General features: G+C 49.2%; 1 protein-coding gene across 1 annotated transcript in view; it reads right to left on the reverse strand.

The window, feature by feature from the left end:
• EYA2 (EYA transcriptional coactivator and phosphatase 2) overlaps positions 1–21556 on the reverse strand; it is a 203253-nt gene that overhangs the window by 55950 nt on the left and 125747 nt on the right. Inside the window, exons 6-8 of the mRNA XM_045832978.1 lie at positions 11997–12064; positions 9575–9752; positions 1652–1794 (exon numbers count right to left, since the gene is read on the reverse strand). Coding sequence (XP_045688934.1) covers positions 1652–1794; positions 9575–9752; positions 11997–12064 — 389 coding nt within the window. The remainder of the gene's footprint in view (positions 1–1651; positions 1795–9574; positions 9753–11996; positions 12065–21556) is intronic.

Here is a 21556-nt window from a genome sequence, read left to right on the forward strand (position 1 = left end):
CAGGCCGGTGGGTGGCTGTCTCCTCGGAACTGAACACGGAGGGAGGTGGCCCTAGAACCCAATGGTTCACTCTGCTGCTGGCCCCCCAGAGGTTGCCTGGATTCCTCAGCACAGCCTTCGTGACTGTTCTTTCTAACCCTGGTTTCATGACTTCCTCCCAGTAAATTCCTTTTGGTTTAAGTAACCGGAACTGGTCTTCTGTGCCCGATGCACGGCATGGAAACCCCAGGGAGCGGCTGGCCTTGCCCTGACCACTGCAGACACCGACCGTGAGGAGCGTGGCAGTGACCAAGCCACACTGGACATTAGAAACTCCTACTCTGTTTTCTGAGGCCACTTGAACCCTGGGATTTTCAACGATTCTGGGAGGAGAGAGGCCCCAATAATAAGACAGCGTTTTCTACCACACAGAGCGGATGGGGCCTCAGAGTCAAAGTTACCTTAATTTTAAGGAAACGATGAAAACGGTATTTCTTAGCATCTCTGAATTTGTGGGCTGAGCTTTGCCTCGCTTGGACAGGATTGTGAATCGGGGAGTGATGATGATGCATTGGGATTTCCTGGCCCCGGAGCTGGCTTGGAAATACGGTGCACACACCCACGGCCCACTCAAGGCAATGAAAGGCATGTCGCAAAGAAGTACAAACTCGGGTACATGGCCGTTTTTCCCCCTTGATAGTAACAGTTGCTTCTGGTTTTGGGGGAATCCATCTGGCCTCTGTACTCCCCTTTTAATTTTTTAAAAATGTCAGTGCCTGATCAATAATCCTACACGTGCTTTATGACAGTGAAGGTTGGCACGTCCCTTAGACTAGCGTTCTCAGCCTGGTGTGTACACTGGAACCCCCTGGAGGGCTGAAAATACTGATGCCCGGGCCCCATCCTCAGGGCATCTGATTTAATGGGTCTGGGGTACAGCTTGAGAACAAAGGTTTCTCAAAGCTCCCCCAGAGATTCTAGGGTGCAGCCCAGGCTGAGAACTACTGTCTGAGAAACTCAGACTCTCATGCAGAGTCAGAAGCTCATTCGAGCCAGCCTCCTGTCTCCAGGTAGACAAACACCTAAGCCATGCTGGAATCACTAGGGGGCTTTAAGAACTCCCTGCAATGTCTATCTAATTGCTCTGGGGTGGGGCCTGGGCATCTGTATTTTTAAAAAGCATCTGATTGTAATGTGTAGCAAAGGTTAAGAACCACTCTAACCCAGCTGGGAGGGTCCACTGCCCACTGTCATCGCGTGGGGGGGGGGTGTCTCAGCGTGTGGTCCCCAACCCAGCAGCATCAGCAGCAAATCCTCAGGCTCTGCCCCAGACCTGCTGAATTGGAAACTCTGGGGCGCGGCCCGGCAGACTGGGTTTTCATAAGCCTCCACGTAATTCTGCTGCTGCTTAGGCTTCAGAACCACACTGTTCTTCACCTCCTCCAGGGTCGCTTTTCCTAGCCCGTCCATCAACGGCGTTTCCATCTGGACAATCTACTCTTCCCTACTTTTCCTGCAAGTGCCGCCCTTTTCTCTGTGCCCATGCTGTGTGAACACCAAGCACGTGCACCAAGTACGCCCGCAGCTACTTGGACAGAACTCCGTCCCCTGCCCTCCTATTCTGGCCACAGGTGGAGGTGACATTCGCCACATCAGAGGCAGCTGGAGTTACCTCGATCTCATTGTCCCCTGCGGGGGAGGGGTCACTGCTCCGCTTAGACCGGCCTCGGAGCTTCCCGTCGGAGGCCCGCAGCGGCCTGTCCGTCTCTCCCTCTTTGGCTGGCGTGGAAGGTCCGTTGTGTGCGTTATACTCACCTGGGGAAGAAAAGGGAAGCTTCGCTGAGTGTCTCCTCCTGGGAAACGTCACGCCCATCTAAGGCCAAAGTGCTAGGTCCCAAAGGCAGCACCCAAGGCAAAGATCACATAGAATCTAAATCACTCTTGACCGTCCCTTAAATGGCCCATTCGTACTGATTCATTCACCCAACAAAAGTTTACTGAGCAGGCATGGTTCCAGGCACCTAAATTCTCACAGCACCTAAACGCTAGGGAAAGGAGTGACATCAGACAAGCAAGTAAATACATAATGTGCCGGTGGGGGGTGGGGGACATAGTTATAGAGGCTTCGTAAATCGAATGGGGGAACAAAGAGGGCAGGGAGGTGACTGGTTTCCATGGGGCCAGTCAGGCAAGGCCTCACGGGTAAAGGGACGTCTGAGCAGGGATCTGAGTCAAGTGAGAGCAGGGCCCCTGGGGGAACTCATAGACTAACATAGGAAGAAAATAAATATTTCTATGCAGCTGGGCCCCAAATTCTTCTACCACGAAGAGACCCCCTCCCTTGGGGTTTAGGGGGTGTTGGAGAATTCTCTATGTTCCCACCCCTACACCGCTTGTTCCATTCTCTATTAAAAACTAGTCTTTTAATCTCTACTTGTGAGAGTTGTCCGTTCGGGAATTAGATGAGGTTATATACTTGAAAGCATCCAGCACAGGGCCGGCAATTAGATGCCAATACATGAACTGAATTGAGTCTGGCTCCACGAGGCCCACGTACCCTCAAGGGTCCGTGAGCAGGTGCAGGGCAGAGGGCGGCACTGGCCGCTTCCCACCGGGATGGCGTTTCTGGACACAGGGCACAGACAGGCTGCTGAGCTCCTGCCCTCGGGTAGTTGTCTAAGGTCCCCGAACAAGTGAGTTGTACCTTCCTGGGACACAGGTGCCAAAGCCAGCACCCAAGTTGTATTATGGGTTTTTTTTTAAGCATATATGTTTTCAATGCATGGTTTTAAAAATGAGACTTTATTATCTTTGTGTAAGTAATGAGGGAGCTGAGGCTTAGTGAGAAGATGACAGTCTGCGGTTACCCTGCAAATGAGTGCTAGACCCAGGACTAAAGCTTGGGCCTGCCCTGGTCACTGCAGGGCAGAACTGCGGAGCCGTGTGCAGCCTCAGAGGACGTCCCATCCCACTTTCTCATTGTACAGCTGCCCGTTTCGCTCCCAAATGCATCCGGTGGGCTCCGCCTCTCCTTCCCTAGCTGCCAGTGCTTGGCTCACCGTGGGGAAAAGCTTTTGTCTAAAAATACTTGGCAATGGACTGAATATTTTTCCTACCCTGGAAGGACTATTCCATCCCAAACCCAAAGGACTGAACTTCATTTATTTAATGTTATTTATAAAGCTTCTTAGCAGACTAAGGACGTAGTATTAAGGAAAGACGTGACTTTGAGTTGTCAGGACTGCTGGGCCCTCTCCAACTTGCCATTGTTTTCAGGACACAGCCTTCGAGATTCCCAAACATCAATCTAGTGAGGACTTTCTTCTGGAGGAGGAGGAACAGGCAGTAAATATATTCACAGATGCTTAGGAGTCGTGTAAATGAGGTTTATTCTCATTTACTTGGTAGTTCTGAGGATGGGAGTGTAGAAAAAGCATTTGTAGAAACCATTAACATCCGCGTGAATATTATTTGAAAAATGGGAGAGATGTCAGCTACCCAGACTGTCTAAATGAGGTGTATGGAAAGCCAATTTATTTAGAGATGCCAAAAAAAAACAACCACCTGGCCCTTTGCCCAACATTATCCTTCTTGAGAATGAAGAGTCAAAGTAGAGGCCACCATCAGGTACACGGGCTAGAGTAATGTGTGTAAACCTTTCTTGGAGTCATTTTACTTATTATTTCTCCCTTTTTTATGTGTTTGCTGATTCAACAGCTTTACTGAGGTATAACTGACATACAACAAACCTTGTGTGTTTAGAGCACACAACCTGGTAACTTCTGACCTGGGTGTAAATCTATGCCACCATCATCGCAGTCAAAATGATCAACAGACCCAGCACCCCTGAGAGTTTCCTCATAATCCCTCGTAACCTTGTTCTCCCCCCTCCCAGGCAACCATGGATCTGTTTTCTTTCAGTATAAATTAGTTTGCATTTTCTAGAGTTTTAAACAAATGGAATCATATAGCATGTGTGATGTGTGATATACAGCAAATAGCATGTGTATTTGTCTGGCTTCTTTCAGCCAGCATACTTGTTTTGAGATTCAATCCATGTTATGTGTGTTGATTCCTTTGTGTTGCCGAGTACTATTCTGTTCTATGGATATACCCCCAATTCACAAATATTTTCTCCTAGAAGTTTTATATTTATGTCTATGATCTATTTTGTGTTATTTTTTCTATGCCACGTGAGGTATGGATTGAAGTACAGTTTTTCTGACTATAGATATCCAGAATCCTTTGTTGAGAAGATTATCTTTTCTTCATTGAATTGCCTTTAAACTTTTGTCAAAAAACAGTTCGTCCATATACATGCAGATTTATTTCAGAACTCTCTGTCTTTGTCTATTGATCTACTTGTCTGCTTATGCTGATACCATACTGTCCTGATTATTGTGGCTTTGTAGTAAGTCTTAAAGTCAGAGAGTGCGTGCCTTCCAACTTTGCTCTTCTGCATCCGAGTTGCTGAGGCTGTTCTAGGTCCTTTGCATGTGAAGTTCGGAATCAGCGTGTCAATTTCTACAAAAAAAGCCTGGAATGTTGACAGAGATTGTGTTAAATCTACATATCAATTTATGGAGAATTGGCATCTTAGCAATATTAAGTCTTTTAACTTATGAACAAGGTATATTTCTTCATTTAGTAATGTCTTCTTTAATTTCCCTCAGTAGTATTTTGTAATTTGAAGTGCACAAGTTTTGCACATCTTTTGTGATATTATCCCCAAGTATTTCATATTTTCTGATGCAACTTTAAATGACATTTTAAAATATTCTATTTTCTAGTGTTTGTTGTTAGAATATAGAAACACAACTGATTTTTACATATTCACATGGTACTCTATAACATTGCTAAACTCACATTTTAGTTCTAGTAGCTTTTTTTGTAGATTATGCCTGATTTCCTACATAGGTAATCATGTCATTTTACTTCTTTTTACTTAAGTTTTGCTGCTTCTTTTCCAATATGGGTGCTTTTAATTTATTTTTCTTACGTTATTGAACTGGCTATAACCTCTAGTATAATGTTGAGTAGAACGGATAAGAGTGTACATCCTTGTCTTGTTTATAATCTTTGAGGGGAAGCTTTTTTTGTAAATGTTCTAATCAGTTTGGGCTGCTGTAACAAAAATACCATAGACTGAGTGAATTAAACAAAAAATTTATTTCTCACAGTTCTGGAGGCTGAGAAGTTCAAGATCAAGGTACCAGCCAATTCTGTTCTTGGTGAGAGTTCTCTTCCTGGTGTGCACATAGATGCCTTCTTGCTGTATGGTGGGGAGAGAGATATGATCTCTCTCATGTTTCTTCTTATAAAGGTACTAACACCGTTCATGAGGGCTCTACCCAAATACCGTCACATTGGGGACTAGGACTTCAACATATGACTTTGGGGTGGAGATACAAACATTCATTCTATAACATGCCTTTTTCTGATAAAGTTCCCTTCCATTTCCACTTTGGAATTTTTGCCAGGACTAAATGACAGATTTTGTCAGATGCTTTTTCTGCATATATTGTGATGCTCTCTTCATTTTTCTTTCTAGTTCATTAATATGGCAAATTATATTGATTTGCAAATTCCAAACCAGCTTTGCATCATTGGGATAAACCCCACTTGGTCATGGTGTATTACCCTTCTTCAATATATTGTTGAACTTGATTCACTAACATTTTGTTTAGAAACTTTTAATCTATGTGTATGAAGGATATTGGTCTTTAGTTTTCTTTTCTTATAATGACAGTGTTTGGTTATGCTGGCCCTCAGAATGAATTGGGAAATATCTTTCATCTTCAGCTTTCTTGAGGAATTCATGTAGAACTGGTAATTCTTACTTAAGTCTTTGGAAGAATTAATCTGAAGCTATCAGAGTCTGGCAATTTCTCTGTGGGATGATTTTTAACAAAAAAATTCAATTTATTTCACAGGCATAAGCCTATTTAGGCTATTTCTTCTTGAGTGAGCTCTGGAAGTTTTTGTTCTACAAGAAATTTGTCCATCTTATCTAAGTTGTTGAATTTATTGACATGGTGTCGTTAAAAAAATTGCATTATTTTCCTTTTAATATTTTAAAGATCTGTAGTGATGCCAACTCTCTCATCTTATTGGTGATTTATGTCTCTCTTTTTGTTTCCTCTATCAGCCTACCTAGAGTTTTATCATTTTTATTAATCTTCCCAAAGAACCAGCTTTTGGTTTCACTGATTTTTTAAAACATTGTGTTTCTGTTTTCGGATTTCATTGATTTCCATTCTGATCTTTATTATATCCCTTATTCTACTTACTTGGGGTTTTAATTTGCTTTTCTTTTTCTATTTTCTTAACGCGAAGATGAAGTTTTTGGTTTAAAACCAAAATCTTGGTTTTAAATCTTTCTTTTTTCTAATATATTCATTTAGTGCTACAGATTTCCCTTTAATACTGCTTTAGCAACATCCCATAAAATTTGATAAGTTGTGTTTTTATTTTCTTTGAGTTCAAAATACTTTTAAATTTCCCTTTGAGGTCTTCTTTGACTCATGGTGTATCAGTCAGGGTTTTCCAAGGAAAGAGAACCAATGTAGCATGGATTATACTGGAGACAGAGCAAGAGATTGTATGAATGGGCTCACTCGGCCGCAGAGGCTGAGAGGCCTCACCGTCTGCCGTCTGCAAGCCGGGGAACAGGAATGGTGGTCGGATAATTCAGGCTGCGTTCGAAGGCCTGAGAACCAGTGGAGCTGATGGTGCAACTCCCAGTCGGAGGCTGGAGCCCTGAGACCTGGGTGGTCACTGATGTCAGCTCTGGAGTCCAGAGGCCAGAAAACCAAGAGCCCTAATGCCTGAGGTCAGGAAAAGATGGACGACCTACCTAAAGAGGCAAGTGAGACCGCCCTTCCTCTGCCTTTCTGTTCTCTATGGGCTCTCGCTGGATTACACGATGCTACCCAGAGAGGTGACAGTGACCTTTCTCACTCAGTCTACCGATTCGAACGCTAATCTCTCCCGGAGACCCCTCACTGGCACACCCAGAAACAGTGTTTCACCAGTTGTCTGGCACCCCTGAGCCCAGGCAAGTGGACCCACAAAATCACCCATCAGGCACGGGTTATTAAAAGGGTGTTATTGAGCTCCCAAATATTTGGGAATATTCCAAGGACATTTCTGTTATTTATTTCTAATTTCATCCTACTGTTTTTCAGAGAACATTATTTTTAGGACTTGAATCCTTTTAAATGTAATGAAACTTGATTTAAGGCCCAGAACATGTCTGTGTTGGTAAAAGGTCTCCTGTGTACTTGAAAAGAAAAATGTCTTCTGTCGTTGTTGAATGGAGTGGGCTACAGGCCGTCTATCACAGCTGATCTTTTCTTTCCACTCCAGTTCCCTCCCCGGAGAAAATGTTAACCATCGCTTTTTAATCCTTTCAGAAATTTCCTGCGCAAACATGGGTTTTCAACTATACTTACGCTTAAAAAAATCCCTGGGATCATATTATACCCACAGTTCTACACCTGGCTTTTCTCCACCTCTCATATCACTCGACGAGAGATCCATATTAGTGCAGACACAGGTAGTTCACTCTTTTTAACAGACGTATAGTACGTCACTGGCGGACACGCCGAGACTTATTTAATCCGACTCCTGTTAATGGATCTTCAGGTTGTTTCTAGTCTTTTGCTACGATGCTGCCGCAGTAAATATTCTTTTTACTTAAGTCATTGGACCTATGGGGGAATTTATTTTTAGAATAAATTCCTACAAGTAGAAAAATGGGGTTAAAGAGCACAAGCATTTTAAATTTTGTTAGAGGTGGCCAAACTGTGCAGAGAGCCTTCCAAGTCTCTTCTTCAGAGATTTAAAAAGAGTTTCTCCTTCTATTGACTAAAGGAAATGATCTAAGAAGTTTAAAAAACAAAAACTCCTCCAACTTCTTTTTAGATAATTTGTATCCTACTTAACATTTAAGAAGAAAAAATTTCTTAAGCCCCCAATCCTGATTTGTCTTTTCTCTTGAGTAACATCCGATGTTCAGGTTTTGCCCTCTATCTGTATCAGCAGAATGCCCTGCGATCTTCTGCAAATTGTTGGGCCTTCACGTGACTGTTAATGTGGGTCCCTGCGTGCTGCCCTGCGGCGGGGCTGGGGGCTGGGGGCCAGGGAGGCTCATCAGGCAATGCAGAGTGAGTGTGATCTGTCTGTCAGACATAAACGTCTTGAGCCGCTGGGGTTTTGAACCAACCACTCAAGAAGATCCTGGATAATGTCAGAAGTGGAGTTTTTATGGGCAAGTTTAAGAGCGTGTGTGAGTGTGTGTGTGTGTGTGTGTGTGTGTGCCCATGCACATGCGCTCTTCCTTTACGACAAACATCGGGTACAAGAGATGAGGTCTCGGTTGCAGCTGACGATTATTTATGCCATTAGATTTTACGTGACCCTGTTAGACACACAGTAACGACCATCTCAACCACTCATCATTGAACATTAGACCAAAAAGAAATGAAGAACAGGGGGAAACAATAAAGAAAAAATTCAAAGGGACACAAGGAGCCTTTCTGTTTGCTCCTGGCGGGGAACAAAAGTGACCTTCCCGCATGAGCCAGGTTCCTGCGAAATCCGTCTTTGGCATCCAGGGCATCATCAAGTTACAGAGAGACAGCGGCATCTGCATGATTTCCTGATTCTCTGTCCTCTCTGGACCCCGTGTGGGGGGGCCCCATTCTGAAAAGCAGGATGGTCCAGGACACTTCAGGATGATGCCAAAAAAAAGTTTGTTAAATTTCATACCCTTCAAAGAAAGCAATTTGGAAATGGTTAAATAGATATGATACATTCATTAAATACTCTGTAATGGGATCACAGTGACCAAAATCCATGCTCAAGCCCTAAATTTCCTCAAACGTTGACTTAGAAGTGCCTGGCCACATTGCCTCCTTATGTCCCCAACCCAAGGACAACGATCTCACCCCCAGGGGGGAAAAACACATGGCCTGAAAGCGACAGGGGCACCAAAGCCCCCAGGAACCCAAGAGGCGGGTCTTCGCCCTCGCTCTTTTTCTAACCACGACCGGTGAACACACACTGAGCGAATGTTCACACCCATCACGCTCACTGGCTTTGGCCGAGCTCCATGATGCCAGTAGCTTTCAGACAAGAAACAAACGGCGGTGACGTTTCTTTCCGTTTGGACGTCCTAATGTGTTGCTGTCATGTCACTCAGCGCGGATGAGCCCAAACCACCCCACAGAGGAGAGGACATGGGCACGGGGACTTGTGGAGTGAACGAGGGAGTCCGCGGGCTGATGAGTTAGCTGCGCAGGGGTCTGCGTCACGCAGGGGCCGGGACGCGGACCCTCCGAGTGTTGCTCACAATCTAGGTGGGTTCCGTAGGTTGAAAGTAGAACTCTTAGGGAAAAATTTCTGACTTTTGAATATGGTGCAATTAAAAACACACCACACGCAGGGAGAAAAGCCAACCAAATACATCCGAAGGCTGGATTTCGCCCTCGGGTGACCAGTTCATTACAGCTGGGACCCACACCCAGTCCCTCCTTCCTGGAGGAGCTCGGGTCACAGCCATGAGTGGCCTTGTGACAGCGACTGTACGTACCCGCAAGCGACTCAGAACTCTGGTTGGGGACGTTGTGCGACGTGTCCTGGAGGACGTAGGTGGACGTGGAGATGGGGGACGGGCAGATGCTGCTGGCCGGGACGTACGGGGGGCTGTAGGAGGGGCTGTAGTACTGGGGGTACTGGCTCTGAGGGAAGCCGGCGTAGGAAGGGTAGTCCTGCAGAGGGAGACACACAGGCGGTGAGTGGGGGCGGCGAGCTCGGGTCTCCAGTCGGCGGGTCACAGGCTGGCGAAGGCGAGGTGCCTTGTGGGATGGGTATACTCTCCCTGTCACCCATTAGAACAAACGCTCTCTGCCCCAGAAGCAGACCCTAAGAGAAGGATGGGGGATGGAGGAGATACCCTTTGAAGAGTGGAGAAGTGAAGCAGTGAAAAGAAGAGGGGAAAGCAGGTAGTCCAGGGGCCCTTAGGTGGGGACTGGAGGGAATTCTCCCCGAGGAACGCTGGATTGGTATACCGCGATCTCAAAAGGATCTCTCCAAGGAGCAAGGGAGCTGGGTTGTTCGTGCGCCAACTCCGGCCAGTCTTTGAGAGCAGCTCCCAAGGAATTTCGATTCCCTGGCTCTTCCTGCTTGCCCTAGGCATTGGTTCTAGAAAACACCGCTGGGCCCAGGGATGCAGAGATTGGCAGCTGGAGGTCAGCAGGTGCACCCGGAGGGACGCGTGTGAGGCAAGTGAGCATCCTTCCTGCTCACTGCCGTGCCCCCTGGCCTGGGACAGTGAAGGGCACATACAGGTACTCAGTAAATACTTGGATACTGCCCTGGCTGGTGTAGCTCAGTGGATTGAGTTCAGGCTGTGAACCAAAGGGTCGCCAGTTCGATTCCCAGTCAGGGCACATGCCTGGGTTGCAGGCCAGGTCCCCAGTATGGGCCATGTGAGAGGCAACCACACATTGATGTTTCTCTTCCTCTCTTTCTCCCTCCCTTCCTCTCTCTCTAAATAAATAAATAAAATCTTAAAAAAAAATACTTGGATACTAATTAACAAATGAATGACTAATAAAGACTCCATACCCACATGCCAAGGTGACATTTTAGGTTCATAAGGGGCACAAATACAGCAATAACTACATGGCATTAGGGATCTAGAATCTTCCATGAAGGAGTTTTCGAGATCAAAGAATGCCAATCCTCTTTCATCAAGCTTTGCCTAAACCAGTGAGATATTCCAACTCCCTCATAGTAGTCATTGTTTTAAATATTCTGCTTCATCATCACCATAAACCACAGCTTCTCAGCCCTGCGAGGGATGCGTGGGAAGTTCAGCTTCTTGGGCCTGCCCCGGACCTACTGCCTCAGGATTTCTGGGGCGCCACTCGGGCAGTCTGCGTTTCCGGCAAGCTCCCGCGGTGAAGCCGACCAACACCCAGGGGAAAGAACCACGCCTTAAAAAGTACTCTTGTATTGACAAGTATTGTATCTGTATCCAGTATACTGAAAGTAATACAAAAATGTATCAGACAATTTTCACGTGTTACAGGGTTAGAGTTATTTAGGTTCTTCAGCTCACTGAAGAAATAGTGCATTCCTTATATTTAAATATGTTAACTATTCCTAAAGCCCATCTGCCTTGGGTAGTTTCTTATTTTTATTTTTTAATCCTCTTTGAGGTTATGTTTATTGATTTTAGAGAGACAGAAAAGGTGGTGGGGAGAGGGAGAGAGAGAGAAAGAAACATTGATTGGCTGCCTCTTGTATGCACCTCGACTGGGGATCGAACCCACAACCTAGGTATGTGCCTTGTGTACCAAGTGAACCCATAACCTTTTGGTACATGGCATGATGCTCCAGCCAGCCAAGCCGCCCAGCCCGGGCTACCTCAGGGAGTTTTAACACTAGCTCGGAAGCATGTTCATCCTGTGCTTTGCACTGATTTTAGCCTGAGAGCGAAGGCGCAGTGATAGCGGAGTTCTTGGACATCTTCCGCAGGTCAATTCTTAGTTCACTGAGTGAGACCAAGAGAACCAAGCTAGGATCCAGCACTCATCTTTACAGTGTTGACTTAGTCCGATGTAACCAGCATTAGTAAAGCCCCCACTGTGTGCTGGGCGCTCCACGCTGGGAAACAGAGGTGAAGAAGATAGACTTTTCCCCTTGAGAAGCTCCCAGTCCGCCGAGGGGCACACGCACTTGCATTCACATATTCTACATTCAACAGCCAATGGAGTCTCGGTCTCAGGTCAGCATCGCTTCTGGCATCTCGGAAACCTTCTAGGAACTCCACTTTCTCTGCCTTGTCTTTCCAAGGGCCACTTACACAATCTCCCCTGTGGTAGCCCAAAGCAGGGGGTAACAGACTGGATTTCGGGTGGGGGTCATGGGCTGGAGGAGGCATTGCAGGTGCCCTGGTTTGAGAGGACCCTGGAAGGAGAGAACCGAGGCGGCAATGGTGGACCTACCTGGTGCACACTTCCAAACCCAGCCGCGCCGGTCAGTCCGTTCGCTCCTTGATAGATCCCCGCCGTGCCTGCAGGAAGAAGGGACGGGGGGTACAGGTGAGGTGCCTTACCGTCAGAGGGGGTGGTGGAGGAGCAGGATGCCGCAGAAAGGTGGGGTCTCTGAGGTCCGACAGGTTGGGACGGAACCTGTGACCTTGGCAAGTTCCCAGACCCCTCCGCACCTCAGTTCTCTCCGTTCCGAATAAAATAAATAATACCTCCTCAAAGAATCGTGGTGAGAAGCCAATGAGATCACGCCTACAACAGTTTCCGGTCACAGACAATTACCCTTTTAAAAAGCATATTTTCCCATTGTTTCCAACTGTGGATCTGTACATGGAATAGTGACTGTTCTATTTTATTTCAGTGCACAGTTCAGTGGTAGCCAGTACCTTCACATCACCGTGCAGCCATCCCCACCACCCACCTCCAGAACACTTTTCATCTTGCAAAACTAGAACCTTTGCCCGTGAAACAAAACTCCCCCGTCTCCTACCCTCAGCCCCTGGCACCTACTTCTGCTCCGTCTCCGTGAATGTGACTACTTTAGGTACCTCATAGAAGTGGGCTCGCACAGTGTTTGTCCTGTGATGACTTATTTCATTTAGCACAATGTTACATTTCAAGTTTCACCCCTGCTATGGTGCTTGTCCGAAGTTCCTTCTCCTTCTGGCTAAACAATACTCCTTATGTATACACCATAGTTTGTTTATCCCTTCAACCATTGGTGGGCACTTGGGTTGATTCCACCCTTTGGCTATTGCAAAGAATGCTGCTTTTTGGGGGTGCATTTTATACGCTGTAAAATCCCCCCTTCTAAGTGTCAGTTGAAGGACTTCTAAAGTGAAAAACTGCTGTGACTATGACGCAGTTTTAAGACATTTCCATCCCCCCCAGAGTTCCCTGCGCCTGTTTCATCAACCCCCAGTCCCGTCCCTGGCCTCAGGCAGCCACTAATCTGTTGCTGATTCTAGAGTTTTGCCTTTTCTAGAGATTTCAGGGAAATGGGATCATACCCATGTACTTCTATCTGGCCTCTTTCCCTCAGCATAATGCTCAGAAGCTCGTCCATGTCTTAATGTATATCGGTAGTTCATTCCTGAACAGTGGTCCACGGTATGGACGTACCACGTCTAAGTTTTGGTTGCCACGGATAATGCTGCTATGAGTATTTGCAAACGTTTGCATTTGCCTTGGGTAGATCCCTGGGAGTAGCCACGTGGAGTCGTGTGATAAGAGGGTGTTTCTTTTTTTAGGGACGGGGCGCACTATCTTGCAAAGTGGCGGCACCACTTCCCCAGGTGACCGTCCCACCAGCAACGTAGGAGGGTTCCGGTTTCTCCGGCACTTCCTTTGCTCCATCTGGTTCATGACGGTGTTGCAGTCGGTGCGTAGTGGCGTCTCACTGTGGTTTTCAGTCGAGTTTCCCTAATGACTAAGTACGCTGGGCATCTTTTTGTGTATATGGGCCATTCATACATCTTCTTTGATAAAGAACTATTCAAATCTTTTGCCCATTAAAAAATAGTTAGGTTTATCCTCATTACTGAGCTTAAACATTTGGATAAAAGTTCTTTGTCACACATATGATTCGAAAATATCATCTCCCAGTCTGTAGCCTGTCTTTTCATTTTCACACATTCTTAACGGCGTGTCCTTTGATGAACAAAAGTTTTTAAGTTACAATTTTTTCTTTTATAGATCTTGCTTTTGCCGCCTAACACAAGGTCATTAAAATTCTTTCCTATGCTTCCTTCTAAACCTTTTATAGTTTTAGCTCTTACATCTAGGCATGATTTAATGTAAATTAATTTCTGTATATGGTATAAGGGAGGGTCTAAATTAACCTCTGTGCACACGGACAGGCAAGGGTTCCAGCACCGCTACAAAAGTTTATTCTTTTTCCCACTGAATCACTTGGCACGTCTGCCAAAAATTAACTGCCAACAAGTGTGAGAGTTTAGTTTTGGACTCTCTCCTGCCCTGCGCGCGGGTGTCTCTGTCTGCCACCAGTGCCACCCAGCCTCGTGGCTGGGGCTGCACAGCCAGTTTTGCGGTCAAGTGGTGTAAGTTCTCCACATTTGTTCTTATCTTTCATGGTTGTTTTGGCTTCTGTGTACACATTTAGCATTCGTGTGTCAAGTTTAGAATAAGCTCGTCAATTTCTACGGCCCAGAAGGACACGGTGCCACATTCTTCAAGTGTGTCAACCCAGGGTTTCACACCCAGAGACAGTCTCCTTCGGGAGCGCATGGAAACCCCAGACGCTCTCAGACGAAGGGAAACTTAGAGACCCGTCGCAGCATGTCTGCCGGGAAAGAGCGGGTACAGAAGGTTCTCGAAGCAGGAGATTCACAAATAAAAGGAATCTCGAAACATCAAGAAGAAAGAAAAAGAAAAGGAAAAGTGTAAGGGTGTGGGTGAATGAAATCTCCTCTCTGTGTTTATGTCACCACCTCAATATACAGTTAGGTTCATGACACTTTGCTATCAAATTTTTGGGAGAGTTTTTTCAAAAGTGTTCTGTAATTACATTAAATATTGAAATGGTTCCAAAGGCCAATCTACAAAGTAAATGATACCCACGTGTGGGGGTGGGGGGGGGCTACGTGCTGGGCACAGGGATGGTTGGGGAGATGTAAACTGCCAGTAAGTGCTTTCTCGGGGAGCTTGGGGGGCCCAGGGAAGGGGCCTGTGATGCCAACTGGGGAGGGGGGGGGGAGGGGGGGAGGGGGGGGAGGGGGGAGGGGGCGGGGCCGGGGCCGGGGAAGGCTTCCTGGAGGAAATGACACCTCCACTATTTCTGAAGGATGAGTAGGAACTAGCTGGATAAAGAGATTGGGAACCAGGAACACGGCCCCACCCGGGCATTCTCTCCCGAGTCCGTGACTCGGGGGCCTGTTGAGGGCCCAGTGGTTCGAGGGCCCAGTAACCACAGACTCCGTCGCAGCTGTGCGGTGCGCTGGGGTCCCATCCTGTCCGCAGAGGCCTGCCTGGACACATCTGGCAGAAGGTTTAGGCCAGCCTATTTCTTTCAGGGTTATTGTTGGGGTCCTGGTTGCCATGGCAATCCTACTGGCCTTAGGAAGACTCCTGGATGCAGTGTTTTCTCACCTGATTTTTCTTGAGTGTCCACCTTCTCAGTGACGCCTCAGGGCAGCTTTGCAAACAAAGTCCCTTGAGGCTCTTTGTCCCAAACACCTCTTGTTTGGTTTCATTCTGGGACCGGGGAGAATCTGAAGAATGGACAGCTGAACCAGCTGCAGGTTGCTGAGGGCGGTCACAGAGCCCCGTGGTGAGAGAGCCGACCCCTGCCGGTGGGACCCAGGAGGGAGAGGGTGCGTGGCCCCAGAAAGGTGGTGCCAGTAGGCAGTCCCTGGGGGCTTCTGCAAAAGGATGCGCCTCGAGCTGGGATGTGGAACACCGACTTCTGGCCTCCGTCCGGCTGGGGGAATGACCACTGAGGGCTGGGGAAGGCAAGGACAGGAGGAAGGAAAGATCCTCTTTTAAGGTGATGGGGGCAGGTCCTGCTAGGGGCTCCCCAATACTCACTCACCCCTCTTCCCTCACATTAACAGAATCTCTGCTTTTAAGCTGGGTACACAGCTGATTAGAACAAGCACTACATCTCCCAGCTCCCCTTTTGGCTGGTGTGGCCACGTGATGAGCTCTAGATAAGGACGAAGGAGCTGCCCTGACTGGTGTGGCTCAGAGGGTTGGGCGTTGTCCCGCAAGCCGAGAGGTTGCTGGTTCGATTCCTGGGCAAAGCACATGCCTGGGTTTCAGGTCAGATCTCGGGTTGGGGGTATGCAAGAGGCAGCTGATAGATGTTTCCTTCACCCACTAATGTTCCTCTCCCTCTCTTTCTCCCTCCCCTCCCCTCTCTCTAAAAATAAATAAATAAAATCTTAAAGAAAAAAGATAGAGGGATTAATGTGTAGGACTTCCTGGTTGTGCCCTCAGTGGGCAAGGGTGGGTCCTCCCTCTCCCCCGGAATGGGGCCAGTCCTCTCCCTCCGTCATTTTCGACACTTTTCTCCTCATCACCCCTCCCTTGTGGAATTTTAATAGTACAGATGTACTGTGTATCTGTTCAGGTATTTGTATATATTTGTGCTTAAAACATAGAAAAAGAGTAAGATATTTTTGCCCCCCTCCCTGAACCACCTTTTTCCCCTCTCCGGGTGGCATTTCTCCCGCTGAACACACATCTGAGTGACTCGCTGTATCTCACACTAAGTTAAGGAAAACCCGCTCCTCCCCCACAGTGAGTGCGGGAGGCACTGGATCGCAGGCGCCTGGAGGCGGCCGCTGGTGTCAGGGGAGACCCCCTGGTCACCTCGGGGTGTCGTGTGCATGACCTGCCCCACGCTGCTGTCCACCCTCCAAGGCGGACATTGTTACTCGGTTTGCAGAAACCGGGTGTCGGAAAAGCTCCACGGCCCACCCCACAGCATCGAGCCCATGATGGCAACTTGAGGTGAAACAACGCACAGCGAAACCAGTTTTCCCACGGGCTGATTGACAGAAACGAGAGTAAGTTTCTATGGCATGTTTCTGGTCACGAAATCATCACCAAACTTCTAAATAAAGACCCCAAATACTCCTAATATTAAACACTGAAATAAATGTGAACTATACACACACACTTAAGAAAGATGAACAAACACAAGTGAGAGAATTCTTTTCCATCCCACTTCTCCCAGTTCAGGGTCGAGGACGGCTGGAGCTGATCCCGGCAGCTCAGGGTGCAAGGCAGGGCCCACCCTGGACAGGACCCCCTTCCACCCCAGGGCGCACGCACACACTCACGCAGACCGGGACGGTGCAGACACCTCAATGCACCCCCCGTGCACCCACCTCTGTAGGGTGTGGGAGGGAACGGGAGTCCCTGGAGAAAACCCACACAGAGGTGGGGAGACCGTGCAGACCCCACAGACAGGGGCCCCGGATGGGAACCGACTTATTTTCTCATCAATGTTACAACGACGTTATTCGAGGACCAGCCGGCTATAGGAGCATAAAAGAGTGGCCGCCCACCTGTGGGCGGGCTCCTGCGAACCTGGCACCAGGTGCGCCATCAGGAGGGCACACGGGCGCCTGCCACATTCCAGGGCGGACTGTACGGGGCGGGGCGGACAGATGGGAGCCGTATGCACGTGGGCATGGCCAGTGCGGGGGGGATGCTGCAGGAAATGCCGAGGAGGTGAGCGCTTTCCGGACGTGTCTCCTCCCTTCCCTGCTGAGGATGCACTCCCAAGGCGGCTGCCCGCAGGTGGGCAGTTTGGTTTCACTCTTCCCTCTTCCACCAGGAACTCCTGGCCACGAAGTCGCAGGCGGCGGGCGGGTGCGGGATCAGAGGAGGAAGGTGAACACGTCAGGATGGTGTTCTGACAGACACTGGGGCTTCTCCTCCCGAGGTCACGGCAGGGTCGCGTGCCCTGAGCCGGGATGCCCGGGTGGGCAGAAGAGGGAGCAGAAATGAGTCGCCCAGCGGTTGGGCTCCAGAGCTCAGTCCCCAGAGTCTGGGAGGCCTGAAGGAACAGGCTAACGTCTCTGAACCTCTCCGTGAGAGACCAGTTTTCAAATGCTTGCCTCTGGGAGTGACAATGCGGGTTCTCGGCACCTGCCACAGGCAGTTCTCCTGAACTGGTGTGATCACTTGTGTGATCAGTCACCTGTGTGATCAGACAGCTCCCGAACCGGCCAGTACCCTGGACTGACACGAGTCCCTGATCAGGTGCTTGGATGTCAGGGCAGCAGTGAACTGCCGCGCAAGTTTCTCACTCTAACTCTTCATTCTGTGCTTATGTGTCACAGGCCAGTAACGCTTTGTGGATGGACCCCTGTTGTCGGGTCAACTAAGAATTGGGCTGATGTAGGCAGCTGGCTTAATGAGACGTGTAAGGGGGAGCAATTCTCCTGGCTACAGACACGGGATAGGGCAGGAGGGAAGGGAAACGGGTAGGCAGAGAAGGAGGGTGAGCATGCGGTCCTGGGCAGAGGGATTCTATTCTCTGTGCCCACACACACTGCTGAGAAAGCAGCAAGACCCCCGAATTGGAAGCGGCTGTGTGTGCTGAGTCCGAGACAGGCAGAGCTCAAAGCCTCACAGGCCCGGCAGGTGAGGGAAAGAGCGCAGTCGCAATGATCAATGGCGGCTGACAAAGGGTTTCAGTGTTGAGGCACAATAGGGAATGGTGGAGATTGTGGCAAACTGGAATACACAGTTTCTATCCAACAGGGTGGCAGTCTGCAGCAGACATTATTTGGCATTCCCAACTCTTTTCTGTCTTGCTAGCTTCTTTCTTCACTTTCCCGGCTTCCCTTGCAGCTCCAGGATGTCCATGTACTCTAGTTCTGGCCAAGGAGCCTTCTGGGAAAGACTTTTCTTTTATTCCTCTGCTGGCTCCTCCCCTAGATTATGTAAGGATGTAATGCCTGGAGCTACAGCAGCTATTTAGGGACATGAGGTAACAAGTATAAAATGAAAGCCTACATGCCGAGGCTGAAGGGGTGAAAGGATGAAAAGAACCTGGTCCTTGGAGATATAACAGCTGCCAAACCAACCTTGGGGTCCAGACTTCTTGCTAAATACACAATAAATGTCATTATGGTTAAGCCGGTGTTAGTTGGGCTTTTTGTTACTTGCAGCCAAAAGCATTCCTAACTGATACAATGCTCCTCAGCTCCAGCTGACCTCTATCACCTAGAAAGGTGAGTCAAATGTAGCCAGGGCTTCTGATTTTTCAAGAGAAGTCAAAAATTTGGGTTAAAATTTTGTACATAAAATTCCCTAATTTTTAATGTGGGCAACAAATGCAAAATAGTTGGGCAAACCCAAAACAAACATATGTTAACAGGGTAGCTGTGCCTGTGGATTTCTAGTTTGTGACCTCCGGTCACAACCCAAGATTCCGGTGCCCACTGTGGGGCAGACACAGCAGCGAAGGGCCCGGACCGGAAGGGGCCTCCTGGACCCAGAGAGTGGGGGACTCGGCAGTGACCGGGGTCCCACTGACAGGCAGAGAACCGGATGAGCCCCCGGCACCACCACACACTGGCACCGAGTAAGATTCCAGATCCACGGCCAAAACTCGGAAGAGTTTGGGGAAAGCCCCCAAAGGCTAAGACGGAACTTCCCCACCAGCCCAGGGAAGGGGTGGCTGAAAATAGAAATTACGGTGAAATGCCGGAAACAAAGTCAGTTCTATTGGTCGCCCCCTTGAGCCTGCGGATTGAGATGTACACATTTCACGCGAGACACAGAAGAATTCTTTATGTCCCCGGAACTGTGCCTCCAGCAATGTCCGGCGCCTGCCACGGCAGCCCTTCGTCCCCTTTTGTTATTCTGCAAGACGTTGGGTGCTCATGGGCAGTTAATCCAAGTTCACGGGCACATCTCCTCACTAGTCCACCCAAGGGCCCTCTTTTTCTACTTCTGTCCATCATTCTCCACAGGTGGGAGTTCTAAGGTCTGCACACATCCTTTTGTCTGTATGTGTTCTTGGCAAAAGGGCACTAGTGGTCTGTGGGCAGATGCATCCTTTCTGTAAATTCTGTGTATATTCCATGTGGCTTCTTAGTTCTTTCCACCCACCACCAAGTTCTCAGGCTCCATACGCACTGCCACGAGAATGCTCCACCTGCCGCCCAGGCCCCCTCACAGGTGTTCTGTATCTTGCTCCTGCTCTCTGGTCCAGAACATCACCTGAGGCCCCTCCTTCTCCCCCCACTGACACAAGGCTGCCCTGTGGGCCTGTACATTTCCTCAGGACGTGCTCCCAGTGGGGCTGCTGGCCCCGAGGTTGTACGGACCCCGTGTCCCTAAGGCCTGGGAGAGCTCTCTGCACGGCTGCCAGGCGCACGTCCTGCCTCTGGTGCCCATGGTTCCCAGAGCCCCATGCCCCCGCTGCTCCCGCAGTGGGCATAATCGCTCTCGCCGATTTCTGCTACCCTAGCAGGACCACCACGATAGCGCATCTGTTGCCTGTAAGGTACATGTCTCTGCTTCCTCGGGACTCTGCACGTCCGTCCTCCTGGACTTCTCTTCCTTGCAAGGAGACGGTGACAGCCACCACGAAAACCTCCCTTCTTTTCCCAGGCCACGCTCAGCTTTCACGTCACCCAAGCCCCCGGAAGCCTCTGTGACTGGTGTTAGCAGTTGGACAAATAACAACAACATCCCCCTGTTTACTGGGCACTTATTACACCCGCCCCCCCCCCCAGGGCCCGTCATTGCACCCGCTTTATCTTGTTCAACCTCCACCGCAGCCCTAGGAAGTGGGTCCCATGGGGAAGCAGCAGAGCCGGAGTTCAGGCCCAGGTCGCCCCGACTCCGAACCCCAGGCTCCGGGCCAGCGAGCGGCCCTGCCCTCGGAGCAGCTGTGGGGAGAGGCACAGGTCCTTGCCTGCCTGCCTCCGCGTCTTCAGGTCAACCTGGTTTCACCGTCACCCAGAGGTCTGACACGCCACCCCAGGCAGTACAAAGAGAGCCTCCCAGATAATCTCGATGAGCAAGCGTCCCCTCCTCCGCGCGACCTGCCTGGAATCCATCTCACAGTTTCGTTCCCCACAGCGAAGGGATGTACTGTACCAGGTCCACGGTGACACTTACACCGGGGCATTCATTCATCTTAATTAAGTCTTACTGGTGCCAGTATTAGAATACAATTGTGTGAAACGTGCCAAAACGATAGGTGAACAAGGCCTGGGTGTGTACCTGGGGGTGATGTAAAAAGAAGTCAGCAGTTAATGCCAGAAATGCAGAGGCCACAGCACGCAGAGAGGGGTGAGCCTGTTAGGACCCCCCCCCCCCGCCACAGCCAGGGCCCCGATTCTAGGACAGGACAGATCATAGGTCCTCGCGGGTCACCTTTTCTGTTTCTCTTCACCCAGAACACAAAGTGGGGGAGGCCAAGCCCTGGCCCCGCCCTTTCCCTACTCTTCATCCACTCAGACAGTCACCATTGACTCACTTCATCTCTGCTGAGCGCCTAGCGTGTGCCGAGACCTCTATCTCGGGAAAGAGCTGGGGGCTGCCTTCTTGGGTTTTCGAGCCCGGGAGGGGGTGGGAGACAGTGGAGAGTCCGTACATCGCTGGCTGTTGGCCCTGGGGACTCGAGGCAAGTGGCTGAAATGTCTAAGCCTCAGTGTTCCTGTCTGTAAAATGGACCGAGCAGTTTCTTTACTTGGCTCGTTAGGAGGCTTCTGTGAGATGAGCATTGGGGGTGGGGGCGGGCCCAACACGGAGCAGGGACTCAGTACGTGGCCGCGGGGACTCTCAGCTCCTGTGTGTCCGTGATTGCTGCCGGAGATGCCAACGACGGCAGCATTTCATTGATTTACCTGTTTTCTGTTCTATAGTTGTGGGAATAAAAACAGGCGGGGAGGGTTAATAAAACAATACAACGTGGATAGGGCCGAACAGCCGATCCTGAGTGAAAACAAAGGGTTTTGAGGATCCGGGTCGATCTCTCAGCTTCGAGACTAACGGTGCCAAATGGCCCGCGTGCCGGGAAG

Source organism: Phyllostomus hastatus, unplaced genomic scaffold, assembly GCF_019186645.2.
Source record: "Phyllostomus hastatus isolate PE091 unplaced genomic scaffold, TTU_PhHast_1.1 phas_contig_17, whole genome shotgun sequence".
In the NCBI taxonomy this organism is placed as follows: Eukaryota; Metazoa; Chordata; class Mammalia; order Chiroptera; family Phyllostomidae; genus Phyllostomus; species Phyllostomus hastatus.